Raw genomic sequence first — 25,362 nt, 5'->3', positions numbered from 1 at the left:
ATAAATGAATATTAAATCAAATAAAAAAATCAAGAGAAAAAAATTAAAAAAATCAAAGAAAAGAAAAATTAAATAAAACATTAAAAAAATTGAAAATAAGAAAAAATAAAAAATAAAAAAAGAATTAATCAAAGAATGAAAAAATAAAATAAATAAGAATAGAATAAAAAATAAAAACAATCGAAGACAACAAAAAAAAAGAAAGAAAAAAATTATTTTAAAAAATATTAATGAAATCAAAAGAAAAAGGAAAAAATGTTAAATTTTAAAGAAAATATAAATAAGGAAAAAATATCAAATTAAAATGAATTAGATTTTTGAGTTTAAAACATAACTAAATTGCATTAATTGAAAATTCAGAGAAACAATCAATGTACATATGACCAAATTGAAATAAAGCAAAGATTATAGACAAATATAAAAATATGAAACTCTTGGATGACCTCTTTCCCACTTAAACCAAAAAGTTTGGGAAAACACAACCCTTAAAGCCCAGGTGAAATAAATCTGCCTTTTTTTTTGCTTTATTCATTAGGCTTTGTTTAAACTTTAAAAAAACCTAAAGTAACAACATTATGCTCTCATCCCCTCTCAGTCGTTCACTCTCTCTCACGCTCCCTTTCCTTTTCATTTGAGAGAAACAACCAGGGGATAAAACCACCATGGCCACCATTCCTTTAGAAATCCAATAGAAAGCTTACAATTTCTCAAAATCGAGAACATTCATCTCAACCTTTTAAATCTAAAAAATGAACACATAAAAAATCTAGAAACCCACATGCAACCTTAGATTTACAGGATTTTTCAATGAAAATACCTCAAAATTGAGAAGGCTCGGGTCCCGATCGGAAGTATTGGTGTTGGGTTCGACCAATGGTGAGCTTTTTCGAGATTTACTCTCCTCTTTTTTTCTAGTTTTTTCTCTTTTTTCTGTTCGAATCCCCTCTCCTCGTATGATTTCTCTACTGTATTTCACAGTGATTTTGTAAATTTCGTATGAAAAATTACTTGTATTTCGTATATATTGTGTGTGTAATCCTCCCCTAAATCGTAAGTGTTACATGTTTATTTATAATGGAAAAAAACTATATTTAGAATCCTATTTGAACTAGAATCCTAATGTTTCTTGGTTGTTCTTATGGTTTGTTACTTGCATGACGTTGGGGAGGCGAGAAACCCAACGTGGACTTGGGTTGTTGGAGACGCGGCGCTGGATGCGGGGCTAGGGAGTGCGGCACGCTAGGGTTTCTGGAAACCCTAGCTTACTAATACAGGTCGTAGATTTGGAGTGGGTTCGATTTGTGTGTCCACTGTTGAACCTTGGTTGCTCCAAGTGCTCTGCTGGGTTTGTAGTTCCTTGGGCCAGCTGGATTTATTTGCTTGTAATGGCTTTGGGCCTGCAAAATAAAAAGAAAGAATGAGATGTAAATGATATATATATATATATATTAGATAATATATACATTATATAACTATATAACTATAGCATAAAGACGAAAAATTGGTGTCTACAAGTACAAGTATTTATTTTAAAAAAATAATCAAAGATAAATAATAATGATCGAATAAATAAATTCAAATTTTAACTCATAATTTTCGCTTAAGAAGACAACCATAAATTACTTTTGGTCTGACCCACTTACATGTCTCGAGTGGAGTTGCCAAGTTGTTGTAACCGTCCTTCGAGTGGGTTCGGAATTGGGCTTCGACTTAAATAAATATGTTAGAGTCGCCACCTATCATTAGGTTGACTGGATACCATAGTTGACCATCTTACCTGATCTACGTTTTACCAAAAATATATCGAGTTCGGGAGTCGATTACAGTCAAGGAATGATTAATACCCTTCTACTGCCCTCTCGATATCAATTTAATTTTAGGGTTGTCTTAATTACGAAAATTAAAAGTTAAACTGAAATTTAAAAAATTCAATCTGAAATACTTACCTTTTATCGACTAAAATTGTCCTAAAAAGGTTAAAAATAAAGTCAAATAATAAAGTAAATAAAAAATATTAAATAAATAAAAGAATCCAAAGTAAATTCAAATTAAAAAGGGTTAAATTGAAAAGAATTAAAAATCAAGGATAAAATTGATGCTAATTGAAAGCTGCAAAAAAAAAGTTAAGGGGTTTAATTGCATAAATATGAGAAATATAATCGGGGATTGAATCGAAATAACTCAAAATTCAAGGGCTAATTTATAATAGGTGAATAAAATGAAGTACACATCAAAGTATCAGAGACTGTGGAAATAATTAAACTATTTGGTATTTGCACTCTAGTCCCCTCAGTTATATATCCCAAAACCTAAAAAAAAACATTGTAAACCTTTAACCCAACAAAAAACACTCAAACACTCTACCTTCTCCCTTTAACCGGCTTAGTGTAGGTCACACTCTGGCAACGCAAATTGCTGTCGCTCTGCCCTGTGGTGGCCGGAAAAAACCAAATCACACTAAAATGCTCGTCTCACCCCCGTGAACCCAAAACCATATCCCAAACTCTCTAAAACCACCCCCACCGACGTAGATCTAAGCCAAAAGGCTCGTGTTTTACCCTTTTTTCGGCGTGCTCCTTCGTTTCTCCGACAAGCTTTGATGAAACGAGGCCCTTGGCTTTGAGTTTTGCCTTCGGTTTATTGGTGTTTTTGTTTTGGATTTGTTGCTTTGTGGTTGCGATTATTTGCTTAGTTTTTGTTATGTGGTTTTCTTGACCTTTGCTCGATTGTTCTTCATGTTTTGATGCTTCGTTTTGCAGGGTTTATATAACCCTTGAAGGTGGTTGTATTTCCCTTAAATCAGGTCATTGTAATCCCAATCTTCTCAGGATTGTGAGTTCGTTTGAGTATGGATATTGTTGCTAAAAAGGGGAGTTTCCCCTTCGATTTTGCTCCAATTATGTTGTGATTCGAAATTGTTGGTTTAGCGCCGACGCGTGGTCTCATGCGTCCGATGATGATTCCCTTGTTGCGCCCTTGTCTATGTGTAGAAACCCTAATTCGATTAGGTTGGGTCAAAGGGTTAGGCCCCCTACCGGGCCTACTTTGCTGGATCAGGTTAGTTTAGCTCGATTGGGCCCTTTTGTGTACTGGACTCCTTGGACCTGGAAAAAAAATAAAAAATATATATATATATAATAAAAAAATATAAATAATATAAATATAATATATATAAGGTAATGAAAATATATGAACATATAATATATAACTATATAATATATAATATATTTTATATATTATGTTTTCAAAAAAATCGTTTTAAAAAAACTATATATATGTTTCCAAAATTATATTATATATGTTTTCAAAACCATACGTTTTCAGAAAAAAAAAAGTTTTCAAAACTATATATTATATACTTTTTCAAAACTTTATATTATATATGTTTTCAAAAACTATTTTTTAACTATATATTATATGTTTTTTTTTAAAATAAATTTATAAAAACTATATATCATATATTTTTAAAAATCATATTTAAGACCTCGGACGGAAATAAATGTCTACAAATTGTAATAATCCTTCATCTATATATATATTTTTAATTGATTCAGTCTTTGATTCGATTGTTTCATACCGTTCCTCTAGTTTCATCATAAAATATTTTATCAGTATCCAAAAAAACAGTTAAAGTCACTGAGCTTGTTTGATTAGAAATTCCCTCATAACAAAGCATGTTCCTAAAATCAATAAACATCTCAGCTAATCAAAATGGGTTCCTTCGTCTTCCACAACGACCATTCTTATACTATTAGGCCCAAGCAATTCCCTATTCTTGGCCCAATTCGAGATCGTTCAAAAAGTCGAGGGTAACAGTAATATAAGACAAAAACATATTCAAAAATCAAATTAGCGAAAGGTACCAAGCTCAAGGACTAAATTGTAGTTTATCCCTTTTTCAGTCTTACATGTTTGTCATTGGATTCGAGGGTAATTAAGAACAAAACATAAGGTTAAGAAAATTTTAAAAAAATGTTAGCAGATAGGAGGTCCATTTCACTCGACAAGTACACGGTATCCCCTAACCATGACCTTAGGGCAACCTGACCAGAGGTGTAGTTAAAATGTTCCTAAAATCCACTTCATCTAAATTATAATATTACCATCATGATTAGGAAATGCTACCAACTAATTCCAATATCGGGGAAGATTTTACTCATCATATAGTAAATCACAATAAAATGTCCTAATCTCGTAGTTTGCAGTCAGTACGTTGTATAAAATGCACTGTATTTATATGGCTAGAAAAAGAGTCAAGAAACTGTAATACGAAGCTTTCCCAACATGGTAAAATAAAGGTTTAATTCTTCTCCCAGTCCCTATACTCATTAAACTTTTACAATTAATTCAACTACTTTTTTGAATTAATCACTAGTATTCGATATATTGATCGACTAATCCAGATTGGGTTTTGCAGAGGCCACTTATGGGACGACCCTCCCAATCTAGTTTGCTCTATTCGCAAATGCCAACGTTTGAACCTTTTTACCTTGCTTAAGAAATCTAATGTCTCATCCCACTATACCAATTTATTGTTGGTTAATTCAACTACTTTTATTTTAGGGTAAAGTACACAAATTATCCCGGACTAAGGGCGTTGCTTCGTTAAGTCCCATGACTATTGAAAGTTACAAAACGGTCTCACGATTGAAAGGCATTGCTTTGTTGAGTCCCCGACTATTAAAAGCTACAAAATAGTCATTCGATTATTCATATGTTCTTAGCTTGTTCTTTTTCGTTAAAAAATTGACAATCATCTGAGTTGAACGTTAGCCTAATCACTCGAATTTGATAAAATCTGATCTCAAAACTTTTTTAGTTGCATTTTGTGGATCAAGTCTCTGTTTATATTATGTCGTCGAGTTAGTGCTTGAAATATTATGTCGTTGAGCAAGTGCTTGAAAGCAACAATGGTACGGGTAAACATCATTAAAATATGATTTTATCATATCTCAATCAACATGTTAACGTCCAACTCATACGACCGTCAATTTTTTAACAAAAAATGACGAGTTTCAAACATATGAATAATCAACTGATCATTTTATAACTTTTAATAGTCGAGAGACTCAATAAAATAACACATTGTAGTCAGAGATTATTTTATTACTTGTAATAGTCAGATGACTCAACAAAACAACACCCTTACTTTACCCTTTATTTTTAAGATGTTTTATGCTTCTACTCTGATTTATACAATTGATGATAAGTTTAATGAATTTCATGTAGTATTCTAATATTTAAATGTTTAACTGAAAAATGAACTCCAATTGATAATATGTTTTTAAAATTAAAAGATGTTATCAATTAAATTTTAAATGGTCCAAAATACCAATTGGTAAACACAGCCAAACCCATTCCATACAGATAAATCTGTCTTTACTCTTTAGTAAACCTTGAAAGAGACGTGCTGTTTGATTTTCTTCATTCTTATCTTAAAATCCAAACCCGAAAAAAAAATGAATTTTAGAGGTAATTAGGCTTCATTTGTTTAATCTTTTCCTTCAATTCTCTCTCCATATCAGCAATGAAAAGCAGAAGGCTTTTTCCGGCCGTAACTGAAACAAACGATACCATAGACTGCCCTGATTTCTGTGACCCTGCATGCCCTTACAACTGCTACCATTACCCTGACTATTATTACCTACCGCCGCCGCCACTGCCGCCGCCTCCTCCCTTCTTGGTCGAAAACCATTACATCTCACCTTATGTGATCATCTTTGTTTCGGTACTCGCCAGTCTCATCCTTCTCGTCAGTTACTACGTAGTTATAGTCAAGTCATGTTTTGGTTGGTGCTGCTGGAGGAATAACAGGCAATCACGAACTCCAAATGATGCTTCAGATGAAGAGTTCATCGATGAGAATCAAGTCGATCATCATATTTGGTTCATCACCAACGTCGGTTTGCAACAATCGATCATAAATTCGATCACTGTTTGTAAGTACAAGAAGGATGAGGGATTGATAGAAGGGACGGAGTGTTCAGTGTGTTTGAATGAGTTCCAAGAAGATGAGACGGTGAGGTTGTTGCCTAAATGCAACCATGCTTTTCACATTTCGTGTATCGATACTTGGCTGAGGGCTCACACTAATTGTCCCTTGTGCCGAGCACATATCGTCTCCGATGCCTTGCGCAGCACTGCAACTCCAGTGGATCAAAATCCTGTTGATGTGGATGTAATTGTCGATAACCAGATAGAAAATTCTGACAATATAGGGATTGAAAATCCTGTTGATGTGGATGAAAACAGGGCTGAAAGAGATTTGTCAGAGGATAATGACCAAAGGGTTTCAAAGGAAGGTATCCATTTCGAAGAAAATGGCTCTTTGGAAGTCAGTGACTGCATTGAAAGAAGTCAAGTTGAGGATAAAGAGATAACAGAAATCAAAAGGTGCACTTCCGTGGATTCTTCTTCGTCAGCTGCAAGTTTGTTTCTGGGCATTCAGGGAGATGTGGAAAACCCAGATTCAAGCATCGGTGCAACCAAAGACAAGGAATCGGGAAATTATTCCATTTTTCAGCATCTTCATTTAAGCCCTGTTCCGATGAAAAGGTCATTCTCATGTGGCGGAAGTTTTTTCTCGTCATCCAAACGTTACCGGAGCATGAACTCAATTCTTCCGCTGTAAAGCTTTTTACTGTTTTAGATATAGTTTTGGGCTTAAAGCGTGCGATATTTGTTAAAAACAGAGAGATTGTATGCATGGAAGCTGAAGCCTTATGATGCTAACTGCTAAGCGAATTATATATGATCTATCAGAGGAATAAATTTCATGTTAGTGCGATAACACTTACGTTGTTAAGATGTATTTGTATAGTTCAATCATCGATGAGCATTGCATATAAAAACAGTAAAATCGATATTATAATCAGGCAATATTGTTTTTACTTTTGTTTTTCAGGTTTAGAAGAAATAATATTCTATGGGGTTGCTTAAAACCAGGTATAGGTTATAAAAAACAGTCAATTCTCATCGGCAGTCAAAAAGCTTGGCCTGATTTAGGTGGCTTGGGTTTTCATCAAGACCTAATTGCCATCGGATGAATCGACGTGTTCTTCACTATGAAGAATTGAAGATAATAATCTAAGCTTAATATACCTATAACTACGATTTTCATGTGTTAACAAATCTGAATGGTGGTTTCTTCAACCATACATGAATTGATACCGAAACTGATCGAAAGCCCTGTCAGTTTTTGGGTTCACGTGGTTGCAGCCTTAAGCCCAATTATTACAATTATTACAATAAAATATTAATCTCTTCTTACTTTTTTTTATATATAAATATGGGTGAATACGAGCTATTATCTATTCAAAGACTCTTAATCATTTAACAATGATTGTTCATGTTTATACATATATGAAGATCAACTTGAGACCTCAAGGGATAACAACAAGTCTCTTATTACAAGATAGTATTTTATTGATTTTTTTAGTAGTTTGGGTGATTACAAGATAGTATATGTTTAAAAATTTCTTAATCAACCCATGACTTTTAAGAAGAACAACATTCTCTTTTACTATAAGTTCACTTGATGGGTTATGAATCTTATTGAATTTAAATTTGCTTGTCTGTTTCGATTTAAATTTTATTATTTCTTTCGTTCCATAATTTTTGTCCTTTGTTGACCAAGCACATAATTTTTGGAGATAAGTTTAACCACATGTTAAGTTATATAAAAAAAAGAAACAATAAAATTATCCTTAAAAAAATGCTTGATAGATTTAACATACTTGCTTTTCGCATCATACGAAACAACTACAATGGCTATCATCCTTTTTAAGCATTACTTCTCGAACCTCCGTCAACACCAATAGATCATTAAAATTCTTTATGTGCGCTGAGATGGTAACAAGACTGCCGATGCTTTAGCCAAAAGTGCTAGGTATAATAGTTTGTCTCCTACTCTCTTTGTTGATCCACCTGCTGCATTATTGTCTTTGATTTAAGATGACATCGTGGAAGATCATTAGTGATCTAGCGTTAGCTGTTTTGCTGTTGGTCAGAGCTTGTCTCCTTTGTTTCTTCGTTTGTTTTTCCCATATTATTATATGTACTCTTTTCCTCCGACTACATTTAATAAGTTTTTAATGAGATATATAATAATATTTTTCTTTTGTATGTTTCAATTACGAAGACATACATCTTTTACTCAAAAAGAAAATATATATATATATATATATATATATATATATATATATGATTATTTATTAACTTGTCTAATAAGACGTTTTAAGTGGGATAATTTTAAAAATTAAAATGGACAAATTTAAAGGGACAAAGGAGTATGATTTAAGTTTCACTATATATAGTTTTGATATTAATAAATTCATCAAATTTTACATTTGTATTTTATTATTGATTCTAGCCTATTGTTCTTTTCATATGATTATTTCCCTTTTAGAGGATGTTTTTCAAATCTAAAGTTTATAATTTTGTCGATAAATTATAATATCAATATTTTTAATTTATATTTATAAAGAATATTATATATATATTTTTGGATAAATGCATTATTTTATAGAATTTTATATTTTGTTAAAATTTAAAAAAATTAGGCAACTTTATTATAATATTATAAATATATACATATATATGTTAAATTGATTTATTTAACATAAATTGAAAACCCAAGCAGTTAACACATTTAAATGTTATTTAACCAAATAAAATTGAAATTGAACTAGTGAATCGAATCATCCAAATTACATCGACTAAGTCGTAATGAAATGAAATTCTACGAGAAGGCAAATCCTGAAGAAGCTTGAAGTAGCAGGCCGAGACGGAGACAGGTGACTGTAATCAAGGCTTCGGCTTGTATTTTTAGTTTTTTACATACATCTCTGGGTTCAAAGAGTAACTGCGGAGCATCTTCTATTTTTGCACCATCAGATCTGGACAATCAATCAGCCAATCAAGTTCAACACAAAAGACAAACACTTGGATCGTTTTGTTATCGTCTTTTTTTCCGTATATAGATTTGGATTTTTTTTTTTGAAAGAGGGTACTTTATATTAGAGAAGGTTATAAAGTACGTCACGACCAGGTCCTCATTAAAAAAACCTCCCTAGTCCTAAATGAAAGAAAAAGAGTATTCCCTAGGGTGGAAAAAGAGAGGGTACTTGGATATTCATGGAGTTGTCATCGCCTTTGGGTTTGACTTCAACGTTTCAGTGGTATATGTGGCCCAAATTATAATGATATCTACTTACCAGCAACCCTGCATGCATTGCCTTGGATTATTGCTTGTTTCAACTCCCGCACACGCCGCTCTAATTTAAAACTAATATCTCTAATCACTCAAAGATCTCCTCGTATCGTTTTCCAGTTGAATTAATCGTTTCTACTTACATCTCAAGAAAAAAAAAACAAAAAACACCGGTTGAAACATATTTAATTTTCAAATGTCAAGGGTGTGTATGTATATATTCTTATATTCACGAGGCCAACCGATCAATCGGTGCCACACCGGTGCAGTCAAACTCCCTCTGTTTTTTCGTTGGATTACCAAAAAGTAGGGAGTCAAACCCTCGTATCGTTTCCAGTTGAATTAATCGTTTCTACTTACATCTCAAGAAAAAAAAACAAAAAACACCGGTTGAAACATTTAATTTTCAAATGTCAAGGGTGTGTATGTATATATTCTTATATTCACGAGGCCAACCGATCAATCGGTGCCACACCGGTGCAGTCAAACTCCCTCTGTTTTTTCGTTGGATTACCAAAAAGTAGGGAGTCAAACGCTATCCTTATATTCGATACGGGATGATTTCTTTAAATTTCTTTCCATTTTAATAATTTATTCAATAATCCTCTTGGATAATATTTAAGAAATAAATTAGCACGAGCCCCAAGAACAGGGACAATGGTCACATCGTAGTGCTTTTACTGTTGAGGCTAAATGTAGATCAAATAGTTTCGATGATATTGGTATCATTTTCAGTAGCCATCCTCATTTCTTAATAATGACAGGCCTGGAAATGATGGGAGGAATATATAGTACTCGCCTCCATCCATGATGGTCTTATTATTGTATATTCAAAGCCACAATCATTTCCAGTTGCAATCATTTCTTTAAAGAAACTTCTTCGATCTTTCCTGGAACTCTATCCTTGTATGCAGGTGATAAAAGAATCTCCTGTCACTCGACCCCTTTTTCCACGAACCTGCTTCTTTCATTTCCATCTTTACCTTTTAATTAATAATAACGCATATAATAGAAGGTTGAAAGAGAGGGCCAAAACAAAATTTCAAAATCTGAAAACTTTACCATCAATCAAATGAGAGTTACAAACTTGGCCGTTTATGAAGGTATTTTCATGCTACACCTAGCCTAGCTTCCTTTAGTTTCCCTAAAGTTAAGACAAAAATCTAATGAATCTTCCTGATTAATGATTTTTCAAATTAAGATGAGCACTTTGGCTTTCCCTTTTCATATCATGCAAGTTTATGTCGACATTCCGTCCATTGCATTTGTGGCTACTTTAGGCGTATGGTTTCCAGATCATGACCATATACAATATTAAAATGGTATTGTTCAGTCATTATCCCAAAAATAGAAGAAACATAAAAGGAAAAAAAAAGCAACATTCTATCTATGGGCTGCAAAAAGTAATCTCCTTTACTTGTTTTCCACAATTTAATCACAAAGGGGCTAATAATCCAGAATTTTATAATACAATGGCGGAAGGTAATCATCAAAAACAGATTGAGGCACCTGCGCATATTTTAAAAGTTTGTAAAGCTATAGTTAGATTTAGAATGCCAACACTATCGAGTTATTAGTGCATTCACAAATCATATTATATAATTTACGTAAAAATTTAAAGATGGAATTATTGGAACAATCAATCATGAATTCAAATATGGATAGTGAACAAATATTACAGGGAAAAAAAAACAGAAAGTGGACAGTAAAAAAAAAGAAGGGGTTTCATATAAAAGTGGAAATGCAATGTGATCGTCAAGGAAACAGCATGATATATTATTGGGGGAAAAGGGGAAGGCATTTATTCTCTCTGTTGTTTCCAGGAAGGAGAAGGGTAATGGGTCACTGTAACAGTGATTTTCATAATTTCAGTGCTAAAATATAGTAAATTTTCGGTAAACTTTGCACGAAGGCAATACATGAAGGGGCACAGGACCCCAGGTAATATATTTTTATGATCTTTAAGTGTTTTAATTATATGATCTTTTTATTTTTTTGAGACGCAAAGTAACAGAATTCTGTCCAGTTCTCTGTACTGTAGCTGATGGGGCACAGTTCTATGGCAAACTCGTTTTTCTTTACTAAAATAGTAATAATAAGACTTTTAATTTGCCTCCATTAGCAGGATGAATTACATTAGGGAGAATATTGTACTCACGGCACTGTATGTTCATCAAAATACATGAAGGAAATATATTTAAAATTGCATACTTGCTAGAAATTAGATAACAAACAACAATGGAGTCCCTTCCTGATCAGTTACAGCAGGACAAAAAAAAAACATTGGCTTTATATGTCTCGGTTTCTCTCAGCTAAAAGCCGCTTCTTCTTGGATTTTGCGCAACATTTGATTAACTGCAGCAGCAATTTCATCCACAGTGTTCAGATGGCACCCTTCCTCAATCTGTCCCGATTGACAATAAAAAAAAAAAGCAATTATAATTTGAGATGGTGATGAAATTGGAGAAATTTTTTTGTTAAATGATTGGTTGGTTTTGTTCTTATTACCTTGACGCTAATTGAATACAAAACCATTTCATCGACGGTGGATACATTGAGGTGGAGAATGGTGAGGATTAGGTTTTGCAACCCGGCAACCAGTTTCAGGAGTTGTCTGGGTCGTTTCTTCGAGAGTATCTTGAGGTTGGCATATGTCTCTACCATGGTCACTTCTATATCCGCCACGCTTTCTGCAGAAGCGGTAGCGGCGGCCGTGGGCTGATCAGCCGCCATGGACGACGGTGAATTGTTGCACTGAGACGTTGCACTAGAGGAGAATTGTGGAAAGGAGAAAAACTCGGCGAAGGCTGAAAAGTGTCCGTTGTGTTCTGGCTGTTGAGTGGTCCTCTTATGAGCCTCCATGGTCCGCAAGAGCTGCTCTAATTCCTTCACGAAATTAATTGCCCCGCCAATTATCGAAGCTTGATCACCCTGGAAATGGCTAATGCATATATTAATTTGTTGTATGATAAAGAAAGATACGTAGCTGACCTAGTCTACAAATCTAAAAGGTTTCCATGATTCATGAAAGTCAGTAATTTCTCAAGTTCTTCACCCAATGGCTTTTACTGTTCATAAACAAAAACGGTTATATTACGTTGATAAGTGGGTGTTTGATTAGGGTTGTATAAACTTGTTTTAAAGGTTAATATTCTTTTATTAGTTGAAATTATCAAACAAGAAGTGTGTGAGAGAGATAAAAACTGACCCTTTGAACATAAGAAGGTGGCATCAGAGCTCTAATCGCAGCCAGGTAGTCATTCATTTGTTTCCGGCGATTGCGTTCAACAGCGATATGAGTCATTCTCTGGTTCTCCAGCTCTTCTTTGTTCTTGCTGCTCCTGGTGCGACGACGTTTTCGTCTAGTACCGTTGGTCGCCGATGTTGTTGCACTGTAAGCTTGTTGAGGTTCCGTTGGAGCTTGGAAACCAGCAGCCGCAGGGGCGGGGAGAGACTGATCGGCAGTGCAAGCTTCGGATGAAGAAGAGTAAGGATCCCATAGTTCATTTGCATGTTGTTTCATGACTGAAGCAGACGAGGAGTCCCAATTTGCATGCAGATAATGATGATGATTCTCTTGTTGTTCTAAATTGCTTTTAAGAATCACAGTAAGAGCTCCATCTTCTTCTTGGAAGCCAAAATCATAACCCCAAGCTCCTCCTCCGGGAAAGTGGTCCTTGAAACCATAGGTAAATCGATCTGGAGGGTAAACCACCGCTTCTAATGCCATGTTTTGCAAGAACCCCGATCCTTATCACACTTGCTATAATCTGTTTCCCCCCCCCCTCGTCCTTGGTATCTCTCTCACACACCAAGGGACACACGCAGGGTTTTAAAAAACGGTCCACGACCGCGATATAACGATTTCGTCGCCGTCCGAGTTACCCGCGATTGCCGCAATCACGATAAATCCGAAATAACCGAAAACGCGACCGCAACCGCGATTTGAAACCCTAAACACACGGTTGTATTGTCTATTCTCTCTTTTTTATATGTAAAAGGAAAAACAAGGGATGAATGAACAGATTAAAAGGGAATATTTTTGTGATTATAAGAGCTGAAATCTGAGAGAGAAGTGTTCCCTAGCTAGTAGAAAGCAAGCCAAAATGAGAGAAAGAAAAGAAAGAAGAGTCCAAAGCACTACACATCCAAAAGACCAAACAAGGTCCCCCTTTTATCATCTTCTCTTCCCCCATCAAAGAAAGTTTATCAACTTTTTAAAAGATGTTTAATCCTTAAAAAAAAAAGCTACAGCATGCTACACGTGAGATTACATTGCAGACCAGAGAGAGATTCTCTATGGCAGTTGGAGAGAGACGAATGTTGACAGGGTAAAATGAAAAATCTCATTTTGATTATTATGAATATTTAAATATAATATTTGTATTTTCTCTCCTTGAATGACTGATAATAAAATTCATATTTGTAATGTCTCCGCTATTTCAATATATTTATATTTCTATTCATGTTAACATATAGGGGTATGTATTTTATCATCATCCTCTTATTTTATCGGCAAAATCTCGTTGATAGTGCGTTGAATTTTTTTTTTCACGAAATAGTGGGATCGTCAGATTAATTGCTCAAGTGGTGTCCTCTACAGTACCGGGGGTAGGTCGCCATGCACGCCCGGCGACCTACCAGGTCGCCATGCACGCCCAGCGACCTGGTAGGTCGCCATGCATGCCCTGCGACCTACCAGCCAACGACCTCCATGCCCATGCACGCCCATCTCGCCAAAGGAGCACGCCCATGCACGCCCATCCATGCCCTGCTGCATGCTCGCCTGCTCGCGACCTTGCCGGGACTCCATGGCCCCGAGTGTCCCATGCATGAACCGTTCCTTGGTCGCCTCGAGTGCCCCATGCATGAACCGAGCCCCGAGTGCATGGCACGATCTCCCCATGCATGAATCCTTGGTCGCCCCGAGTGCATGGCGACCTCCTTGGTCGCCGGGCGTGCATGGCGACCTAGGAGGTCGCTGGGAGTGCATGGCGACCTATGGTTGGGTTGTGCATGTCCCATGCAGAGCAAGCCACGTCGTAGGTCGCCCGGAAGGCATGGCGACCTACGGCCACACTGTTGATTTCGCCCTATTTCAGCAAATAATGTTGGGATAACGTTATTTCGTGAATTATTTATTTTGAGGGCATTATATCGTGAGTTTAGCCTATTTTATCATAGTCATATGTTTTTTAAAATAACTATTACAGTTTTAATGTACAGTTTCAAAATATTTATAGGCATATATTATCTTGTACTTACCCAGATTAATCAAATAATAATAATTTTATTATGATAATTTTTTAATTTTATTTATTTATTTTATTATCATTTTACAGTTTTATCCCTATAATATTTCTATAAATAATAAAATTATTTTCAATATTTAATATACTCAACCATCTCCTCCTCTCGTCTCACTTCTTCTCTTATAGATGAAAGGTCATTGATTTTCTTCCTTCAAAAAATTTGTCAATTTTTTCCTTCTTATAAAAAGAATAATATTAATTGGGTACTCTCTATATTCGAGTATATGAGTGTAGAACATAGTGTTAAGTATTAATATTAGAGACGACTTTCAGCTTATGATTATATCGATCATGGTAAAATATATTTTAAAACAATAATTTTTATTATGATACAATAAATTTATTTTTTAAATTTATTTAATATAATCATTATTAATGCTTTGTTTTATATCAATCTTCTTGCCAACAACCAACATTGTTGGAGTCTTGAGGTTTTTGGTGATAACAAAAGAAGTATACAGTAAATTAAAGCAAATCACAAATTATTTATCGAAATTAATAGAGAAAACACAATGGGGAACCGATGCTTTCGGCTTTTGAATCCTTGAAATGTCTGATGAAAAATTGTTTCTTCAACTAAATTTGATCTGTTGTTATAAATATTAAATTGAAACTGAACTAATTTCATTTTTTTTCAATAAAAATAAGATCAGAACATTAAGGAAACTAGTGGATCCAAACTCCAAATTAAGGGTATATCTAATATCGTGAAAGGGTAGTATCAAATTTTATCTTGTCCCTGCCCAAAACATTAAATTAATAATTAAAAGAAACCTCAACAGTGATAAGGACTATTTTTCAGGTTGGACATCCAATATAATAAAATAACAATAACGAATTAAAAGGAAGGGTTGTTTGGTCTTTGGACTAATTCGGAATAGCCTCGTAATTAACCTTCTTGTAGAATGTCCAAACGAAACAGATGTGCCTAATTAGATATATGGTTCTCATAAGATAATAATGCTGTCGGACACTTGGACATTAAACTCAGAAACATGACAAAAACCTGATGATAAACCGGAGATTCTCATGAAAGATCTATTACATAAAAAAATATGAAAAAAACAGGCAAAACAGCTTAGTCTTTTTTCTTCTTCTTTTCTCCATAAAATTATTATGATTTTTTTTTTTTGTATTTCAGGTGTCTGGTAAATGTTATGTCAAGAGGAATCCATGTGACCATTCAAAGAATCACTCTGATCATCTAAGACCAAGACTATGCTTCTCCTCCACCCTCTCTATTCCCCAAAAATTCTGTACTTCCAAATTGTTAAATTTTCAATTTTAAGTTTATTCTATGATATCTACTAATTATAGTTATTAAAACATTCTCTATTCTTACGATACGTTTTTTTCTCTTTATTTTTAGTATATTGATATTTTCGTTTATCTTTTTCAGCGTTAGATTTGATATCGTATCGATTAATCAAGATGACACTTATTTATATTAATAATGATCTTTCTTATTTTGGACCCTCATATTAGGTTTGGATACACCGTTTACGTTTGTGGATAGTTTTCTCACGTCACCCGTCTTTGATTTACAATTTTGTCGACAGTCTTTCAGTAGTTTGATACTCTTTTATGGTTCGTTTACAAAAACGTTTAGATATGCTCATATATATATATATATTTAATTTTTTGGTTGAATTTTTAACATTTTCCTTATATGGTCCTAGTATAATTTCAAGTGACTAGTTTTTATGTCAATGATGATAGGAAAATATCATAATTACATGTTTAGTTTACAATTATGGTTGTAATCTTTTATTTTAATATTGCACATTCTTAATAAAATTAGATGTTTTTATAAAAATAATAATGTCAAATCTTTCTAAACATACCTATAACTTTTTTTTTAAATATTGAATAAAAAAATATACATAGCTACCTATCATTTAATCCTAAAAATGATAAGTGAATTTTATTTTATAAAAAAATTGAAAATATATTTCATTTTGTTTTAATTAGACATCCAAACTTTTATCCAAAACCACCGATATAATATAACATATTATATTAATAAAATTAAAATGATCAAATAACTAATCTCCAAATTTTAAGATTTATGGTTATAAAAATAATATTCACACTTGATACTTAATTTTTCAATATATTAATTTTTCTCTCTTCTCCCATAGCCTCCATTGTTTCTTTTCTTTTTCAAATTTGTGATCAACGATGACACCAGTCTTAGTACTGATTGCTGACCGCCGATATTCCTTATTTTTCCTTTCCTTTATTAAAGCGTATCTTTGTTTTTTGTTTTGTTTTTTATTCTTAATAATTCTGCCTTTTTGGCACGTATTCTTCTGCCTTTATGACACACTTTTATCTACCTCTATGGCACGTTTTCGGTTGTTTAGATGTTGTTTTCGTTTATTTTTTCAAGGTTAGATTTGACATCGCCATGACTGATCAAGATGGAGCTTATTTGTTATCATTATGATCTTCCCTGCTTTGGAACCGAGGATTAAATTTGGATATACAATTTGCGTTCGTGGATAGTATTTTCATATCGCTCGATTCTGATTTGCTTCATGTTGGTGGTCTTTCAATAGATTTATTCACTTTTGTGGTTCGTTTGCCGATGCAGTAAGATCTATTCGTATTTATCTCTTGTTCGAGTTTATTTGTTTAGGTTTTTAAACATTTTCCTTGTATGATCCTTGTGTGATCTTAATTAGTGACTAATTTTCTTGTGTTTAAGAAAATATTCTTATTATATGGTTGTAAACCTTCATTATAATTGAATCTTTTGTATTTTTAATAAAATTAGAGGCTTATAACAAAAATAAATTTTCAATATATCAAATAACATCTTAAAAACATTAATTTATTTAATCATATTACTTTAATACATAATAATTTAAGGTTTACATTTTATTTTATAACAAATAATTTTGAATACAATATGTTGCACTCATATCTTTTCTATGGGAATGGGTTATTTAACATTTTAATCACATTATAAAAGTAGGCACATCAATTTCGATAAGACATCAATTCTTGATGATTCCTTTACTCTCTTCACCTTGGGTTCTTATTCCATGGAATATATTGTTAACACCATAACCATATTCTATTGTTCTAATGTCGGAATTTAACTCATTTTAATTTATCTTTTCCACCCCCAAACAAACCCAAGTGGCATTCTTTTAAAGTGTCACTACAAAACAACTGTTATTTATGAGATTCCTTGACCAATATGGTCATTAAGAATATACAATTTGCCTTATTTTTATTTCCTTGTGCATCGTTGAAAACAATAAACCAAATTGCCAATGGACTCTCAATAATTTAATTGCAAGTTGTCATCTAATATTTGAAAATATGTGTGGCTATCGTTTAACTACGTTTGAGCTTCATCACACGCAAGCAAGGCGCTAGCACCCTTTTGAAAATGAGCATGCATGCAAGTATAAGTCCTATTTGTATGAGTTTTATCTTTAATTATTTAATGATATATATTAAAATATTAAAATAGTATATTTAAATATTTAAAAATTAATATATCATTAATATAAAATTTAATAATACAAATCTTACATTGATTATATATTAGTTTTTACAAATTCTTAAATATAGTCTTTTAATATATATTTATTCATTGATTGAAAATAGGATATATATACACACATCTCGTCGTTGTTGTTTGACTCTCATACATGTATTTTTCGACATATATTGTGTAATCATTCTTTTTAGATTAAATTTGTTTATTTAAGGATTCTATATGTAACTAAATATAAGAAAAATACTAGAATGCAATATACTTTTAATGCCACCACCAGTTTTTTATTTGATTGAGGATTTTGTTCACATATAGGATCCATCCACCAAGCAATTATTGATTTTTATAACGGAGATTAATGTAATAATTAAGATCATTGTTTTGACTTAAGAGCTCCAGGAATAAATGTAAGGTGAATATGTGATCGTACGCCTTGAATACATATGACTTTTTTTTTTATTTCATTTGCTTAACGCAACAAAAAAAAAAATAAGAATACGTGTTTCATGATCTAAACTATGTAGAGTTTATGACCTAATTTCGATGAATAAAATTAATCAGCTTAGGGTTTTTTTATTTTAAATCAAACCGTACAACGATACAAATAATTACAACTCATTACCTAAGAAAACACCAAAAATCAAACGTAGGCTTGTTTAATCAAACACTTGGGTGTTTTGGTTATTGGTTTTCATCACATATAATATGTGTATGCAGCGCAATGCTCGCTTCCAAAAATTCTAGCCAGGGGGCATGTGGGTTTCCAACATAATTCCAACTGGATTAATTACAATGTTTAAGCATTGATCAGAATCTCAAATTATTTTAATTACATGTTTGAAAGACAAGTATATATATTTGTTCAAGGAAGCACGGACCTCACATTCTGGGAACCACCAGCTTTTTGTCGTGTTTTGTTGGCGAGGCCTCAGCCTAAGTATTAGACTCCTGCTGTCATCCTCCTTATTTAGGTTGCCATTACCAGTGTTTTAATTTTGGTTTATGTCATAAATTTTACAAAAGCTTAATTCTCAAAAAAAAAAAAAATCCCTCTCCCAAGTAAAAAATTCCGAATTATAGCTTCTAAAAATTCCGAAGAAGATGATACACATGAGGCCTGTCTCAACTGTAACTGTGTAATTAAAATATTATATTTTAAATTTTAATAATAATAGACGAAAGAGAAATACGTGGGAATGGCTATTGTATGTACAACGACAGAAAATGACATGAAACGAGGGATGATGAGTTCCGAGAGCCGTACAGTTGGTCGAATGGGCAGCCACATGATTCTTGTCAGAGGGGTCAGTGCCGTTGCAGCGCAGCGAAACCGCGGCCCACGATCAGAAACCAGGGGCTACTGTCCCAATCTTCCACCGCCTTGTTACCTCATCCCCCGCATGCCCACGAAAAAGATTCCCGCATTTTTGTTTTTCATTGCCTTTCATTTTTGTTTTAATCTACTCGATATCTGGTCTGAATATATCATATTATATTCGGTTTCAGTGTTTAGCCGACATATTTCGATTTTATTCACAAGTTTAATAGGCAGAGGGAGAACAGACATATCAAGTAAATTTATCATGTATTGATAATAATATTATTTTTATTTTTATTAATTTTAAATTTAATATTAGACTATACCTCTCTTTTTTTCCCTAAAAGAAGATGGAGGCGGCGGCTGCCTAAACTGACCAAAATCATTGTGTTCAATTCAATAAATGGGCCGGATTAACAATGTCGAAGCCTAACTTTGGGCTGGAGTGGAGAGTGGATTCAAAGCATTTTAGGAAAGTGATATGATCCTTTTGAAAAGTTGAACCTGAAAAATGACTTAGATTAGGGTTAACTATAGGTTTGATATTTTTATATTTTTGTTTCTCAAATTCAAAAAAGAATATGTTTTAATTATTTATATTATTGGTTTATTAAATTCTAATCATTTGTGTTATCAGTCGTTATATTTTGATCATTAAGTCATTTGTTTGAGTAAGCTTGTTGACATAGGTTAGTAAAAAAGATTAATTTTTAATTTAAAGTATAAGCTTTAGACATCTAATATGATTTTTAAACTCTAGATGAAATATTATTTTTTATCCTTAAATTTAAATAAAATATCAATTTAATCATTAAGTGTAATCAAAGTCTTTCTCCGTTAGTCGTCATGATTGTCGTTGATCACCGGTGACGACCGTAGGATCTTAAAATTTTCATTCACTTCTTTTTTTATCTCTTGAATAATAAATTTGGTGTCTATTGCCCCTTGACAATGTTTCAAACTCAACAAATCTAACCTAAGTTCCTTTGACTTCTATTAAAATTAAATTATAATAATAAATTTATCATTAATATTTTAAAATTGAATAATTAAATCTACATTATAATTAAACTAAAATTTTTATTTGTAATATTATTATGTTAGAATTTTTATTGTTATATTCATAATCAAACGTGACGCACTCATGCAATGATTACCTCCAAAGGCACCAATCATTTTCAAACAAAATCCCGGTTTATGAAATTTTTTTGGTGTTTGTTTATTAATTTTTTACACTTTTGAGATTAATATAAAATAATATATGTTTAAAGACTCGGTACTATTTGATAGTGAACATTCATATCTCTACATAAGAGGTGCACAAATTCGATACTTTAAATATATGGGATGTGAGCATTCATTATCAAACAGTTGAGAGTTATATTTGAATGAATATTATTTTATATTTGTTCTAAATTAATAAAAAAATACTTAAAAAAGTTGAATTTATATATATAAAGCAATCTAAATTACTATCGCTGAACATGCCGAAAACAATAGCTCTTTTTAAGATTTATTTTGAATTTAAAATAAAGAAAAGAAGAAAGCACATCCGTTGTGCAAAACACTACCAATTATTAAATTACCATCTGTTGAAGAATGAAAGAGAGTGATATCAATAGAGCAAAACACCTGAAAAAGTAGAATAGACCATTGTTTTTCTAAACACGATCCCACTTATCATTTGTTCATAGGTTTAAGTGGAAAATGCCACTATAATTTACATTTAAACATGGTTTTTAGAACCGGACTGGTTAGCGAACCGGTTATGTTATCGGTTCACTAGTTCAATCGGTCCGACCGGTCGAAAGAACCGAACGACGTCATAATTATTTAAAAAATTAAATAAAAATATCAAAAATATTTAATAAAAAATAATTTTTTATATCACAAGTCATATTCAAAGCAAATCATAACATATATAAGTTAAAAACCATAAAATCAAGTGAAACAAAATGATTCAAATTAACTACAACATAATATTTAAGGTAAAACATATTAAATAATAAATACAATTATATAACTATAATTAAAAAATAAAATTGGGGCTAAAAAATCATAACAAAATGATATTGTTTGGTTTAATTTTTTTTAAAAACAATCCCACATGGCTAAGAAACATAGAAAAGCATCATAAAAATCTAAAGAGTAAAAATATGAGAACAAAACAATCCCACATGTCTAAGAAACATAGAAGAGCATCCCAACTAACTTCTATAAATAATAGAGGTAATTTGACATTCAAAATCATGGAGCCTTTTGGTGAGCATTGAGTGAACTATTCTTTCACTTTAATCAAACTCGAATTTTAGGTTTCAATCGAGCTTCTAAATTTTTTTTAATTCAAGCCTTTTCGAGTTCAAGTTTCAATATTATATTTTGAGTTCGAGTTGAACTTGATAATTTTTAGCTCGTGAGTTTGAGTCGAGTTGAGCTTACTTTTAAAGTTTTCAAGTTCGAGTCGAGCTCAGCAATACTCGAGTTCGACTTGGCTTGTTTAACAAACGACGTCGTTTGGTTTAATTTTTAAAAAAACAAAATTGGCGGTTTTTCAGTTTTTAGCCGGTTCGGTTCGAACGGTTCAATGGTTCCGGCCGATTCACTAATAGCGGTTCAACCGGTGTAAATTGAACCGGACTAGGCAACGGTTCCCGGTTGAACCGATCGGTTCGGTTTTCAAAACAATGCATTTAAAACAAATCATGTTCAAATTTCGTTTCGCATTGGTGCAACATTCATCCTCACAGGCCTCATGCTTATCTGAATTATTTATGATTGCATCGCTTTTATATTTGCTTTTAATCTTTGGTTCCGGTTGCTTGAAAAATAATTGGGTTCCATAACTATAATTTGCTGCATATTAAAATTCTGCACTCAAGAGTCAAGCCTCGTTTCAAAAAATAAAATAAAATGGCATACAGACTAGTGCATTTCGTTTTCCAAAAACAGGAACCGGTCTAAGCCCCACCTGATCAAACCAAATGGCTAACTAACCCGTCACCGCGCTCGAGTTCCCTCCCCTTGTAATTTAACCCCCAACGTCATTTCCCCCGTATTTTCTATTGGAAAATAAACGATAACGAGTAATTTCCCTATAACCATATTAGTGAGAATGCGAAATAAAAGCGGAAAAATAATACCCGAAAAATTGATAACGGAGTTCAGCCAATTGTGTCTACGTCTCCGGACTGCTGCAGATCTTTTACTAAGATATAAAGTTTACAGGTGTTTACAAAACACTCACTTCTCACAAGAAAACTCTCTAGAATTGGGAGGAAGAAATGATTTTTGGGATGATTTTAAAGCTAAATGGGCTAAGGTATTTATAGTTGAAGCTTAGAGACTAATCTTGTAAATACCCTAAAGTGTGCAGTGGCTAAAAATGTAATTAATCCAAAAACATTTTAATTAAAAATTGGGGCACCGATTCGATGCCCCCAATTGTTGAAAACTCAAGCTGGTGCCCCTAATTTTTAAAAAAATCCAGCCCCCCTTTTTGACTTTTTCTTCCAACAATCTCCCACTTGAAGACTGATTTTAATCCGTCTTCACACATCGATAAATGCAGCAGCATTTCTAGTCTTGTTATTCTAGCATGTCATCTGAAGCTGAACACAACTTCAATTTGTCTATGGTCACCATCTTTGTCAACATGTCAGCCTGATTTTGAGCTCCACTAATCTTTACAAGTTTCAAAATCCCATATTCCAGATTCTTTGCTAGATGGAATGAAAAGACAGATTCTTTGCTAGATGGATAGCACTTTGACTGTCACAATACAAGACATTGTTTTCTTGTTTCTTGCCTAACTCTTCCAAGAAACTTTGGAGTCAAACCATCTCCTCACTGGCTTCTGTAACAGCGACATATTCTGCTTTAGTTGTGGAGAGAGCAATTATCTTCTGTAGTTGAGATACCCAGCTCACTGCAGTTCCTCCTAAAGTATAGATATACATTGTAGTGCTTCTTCTGATGTCGACATTTCCGGCTAAGTCAATATCTACATAGCCTGTTAGTATGGTATCTCCACCTTTGAAACAAAGTGCTTTGTTTGTGGACCCCACAGATATATGAGGATCCATTTGACTGCTTCCCAATGTACCTTATCCGGATTATTCATGTACCTACTAACAACTCACACTGCATGAGCAATATCTGGTCTGGTATAAACCATGACATACATCAGACTTTCAATTACTGAGGCATACGTCACATTCACTATGTGTGTACGTTCTTTCTCCGTATTTGGTGACTGTTCTTTGGAGAGTCTAAAATGAACACCTAAAGGTGTACTTACTGGTTTAGCATCTTGCATGTTGAACCTGGAGAGTACTTTGTTGATGTACTCAGCATGTGATAACATCAAAGTCCCCGACTTTGTGTCTCTCTTGATCCTCATCCCAAGAATCTGCTTTGAAGCGCCCAGATCTTTCATAGTAAACTGCTTCGATAATTTTTGCTTCAAGTTTATAATCTCTTGCATGTCTGAGCTTGCAACGAGCATGTCATCAACATACAACAATAAAACAATGAAGTTGTTGTCGAACCTCTTGATGTAGCAACAATGATCTGCTTGGCATCTGGTAAAACCACTGCTACTCGTGAAGTTATCGAACTTCTTGTACCACTGTCTAGGAGCTTGTTTTAAACCATACAAGCTCTTCTTCAACCTACATACCAGGTTTTTCTTGCCTGCCTCTATGAAGCCTTCTGGTTGCCTCATATAGATTTCTTCCTCCAAATTACCATGAAGGAAAGCTGTCTTTACATCTAACTGCTCAAGATGTAAATTCTCTGCAGCTATAATTTTCAACACCAGTCTGATTGTAGACAATTTTACGACTGGAGAGAAAATTTCACTGTAGTCAATACCTTCTTTTTACTGAAAGCCTTTGACAACCAATCTTGTTTTTTAGCATTTGATCCCATAGTGCTCTTCTTTGATCCTGTAAATCCACTTATTATGGAGTGCTTTCTTGCCTGGTTGTAATTCAGCTAATTCCCACGTCTGATTTGACATAAGCGAGTCCATCTCATCTTTCATAGAAGACTCCCACTTGACTGAATCCTCTACATGCATTGCTTCATCATAGCACTCTGGTTCACCATTGTCAGTCAGCAATAAATAGTGCAAAGAAGGCGAATAACGCTGGGTTGGTTTAGGAATTCTATAGGGGTGTCTTAGTTCTGGTGTGCCTGGTTCTTCTTGAATTGCTTCAGGACTGATCTGAATATCATTTCCAAAAATCTCCTTGAACTCAGCAAATTCATTTGTTTCAGCTTCGATATTTGAGCTACTTGATTCTATGGTTGACATGTCTTTGTACATCACATTCTCATTGAAAATGATATATCTGCTTCTGATGATCTTCCAATTTTCGTAGTCCCAAAATTGGTAACCGAACTCATCACCACCATAACCAACAAAGGCATATTTGTTGGACTTAGCATCAAATTTACTTCTTTCAGCAGAGTCTATATGTACATAGGAAATACAACCAAACACTCTTAAGTGTGAAATGTTTATTTCTTTCTTGCTCCAAACTTCCTATGGTATTCCGCCATCCAAGGGAACTAAGGGCCCACAATTGATCAGGTAAGCTGCAGTGTTGATAGCTTCAGCCCATAGCAATTTGGGCAAGCCGACGTGTATCCTCATGCTTCTGGAACGTTCATTCAGAGTTTTGTTCATGCGCTCTGCTACGCCATTCTGCTGCAGTGTCATGGGAACTGTTCTTTCCATCTTGATCCCATTGTTTGCGTAAAATTATTTGAATCTACTATTTTTGTACTCTTCTCCATTATCAGAACTCAACCGCTTGACTTTCAAGCCAGTCTCGTTTTCCACCATGGCTTTCCATTTTTTGAAGGTATCAAAGACTTCTGATTTCTTCTTCAGAAAATAAACCCACACCTTCCTTGTAGAATCATCGATGAAGGTGACATAATATAATGAGCCTGCAAGAGATGGAACTGGAGATGGTCCCCATACATCAGTATGAACCAA

At 33.5% G+C, this 25,362-nt stretch overlaps 2 protein-coding genes across 2 annotated transcripts; one reads left to right on the top strand and one right to left on the bottom strand.

The window, feature by feature from the left end:
* Nucleotides 1-5,487: 5,487 nt before the first annotated feature.
* LOC120190863 (RING-H2 finger protein ATL54-like) lies at nucleotides 5,488-6,758 on the top strand. The gene has a single exon (XM_039193903.1). It carries the CDS (start codon nucleotides 5,528-5,530, stop codon nucleotides 6,629-6,631), a length of 1,104 nt encoding a protein of 367 aa, XP_039049834.1. The 5' UTR covers nucleotides 5,488-5,527; the 3' UTR covers nucleotides 6,632-6,758.
* Nucleotides 6,759-11,390: 4,632 nt separating this feature from the next.
* On the bottom strand, nucleotides 11,391-13,454 carry LOC120190850 (transcription factor bHLH96-like). Its single transcript, XM_039193889.1, has 3 exons — nucleotides 12,420-13,454; nucleotides 11,720-12,142; nucleotides 11,391-11,615 (listed from the first exon to the last, which is right to left on the bottom strand). The coding sequence occupies exons 1-3, from the start codon at nucleotides 12,939-12,941 to the stop codon at nucleotides 11,520-11,522; spliced, it is 1,041 nt and encodes a 346-aa protein (XP_039049820.1). The 5' UTR covers nucleotides 12,942-13,454; the 3' UTR covers nucleotides 11,391-11,519.
* Between the last annotated feature and the right edge of the window lie 11,908 nt (nucleotides 13,455-25,362).

The sequence above is a fragment of the Hibiscus syriacus genome, unplaced genomic scaffold, assembly GCF_006381635.1.
Source record: "Hibiscus syriacus cultivar Baekdansim isolate YM2019G1 unplaced genomic scaffold, ASM638163v2 tig00116964_pilon, whole genome shotgun sequence".
Classification (NCBI taxonomy): Eukaryota; Viridiplantae; Streptophyta; class Magnoliopsida; order Malvales; family Malvaceae; genus Hibiscus; species Hibiscus syriacus.
Note: the sequence above shows the minus strand (reverse complement) of the source record. Positions and strands in the feature narration are given on the sequence as shown.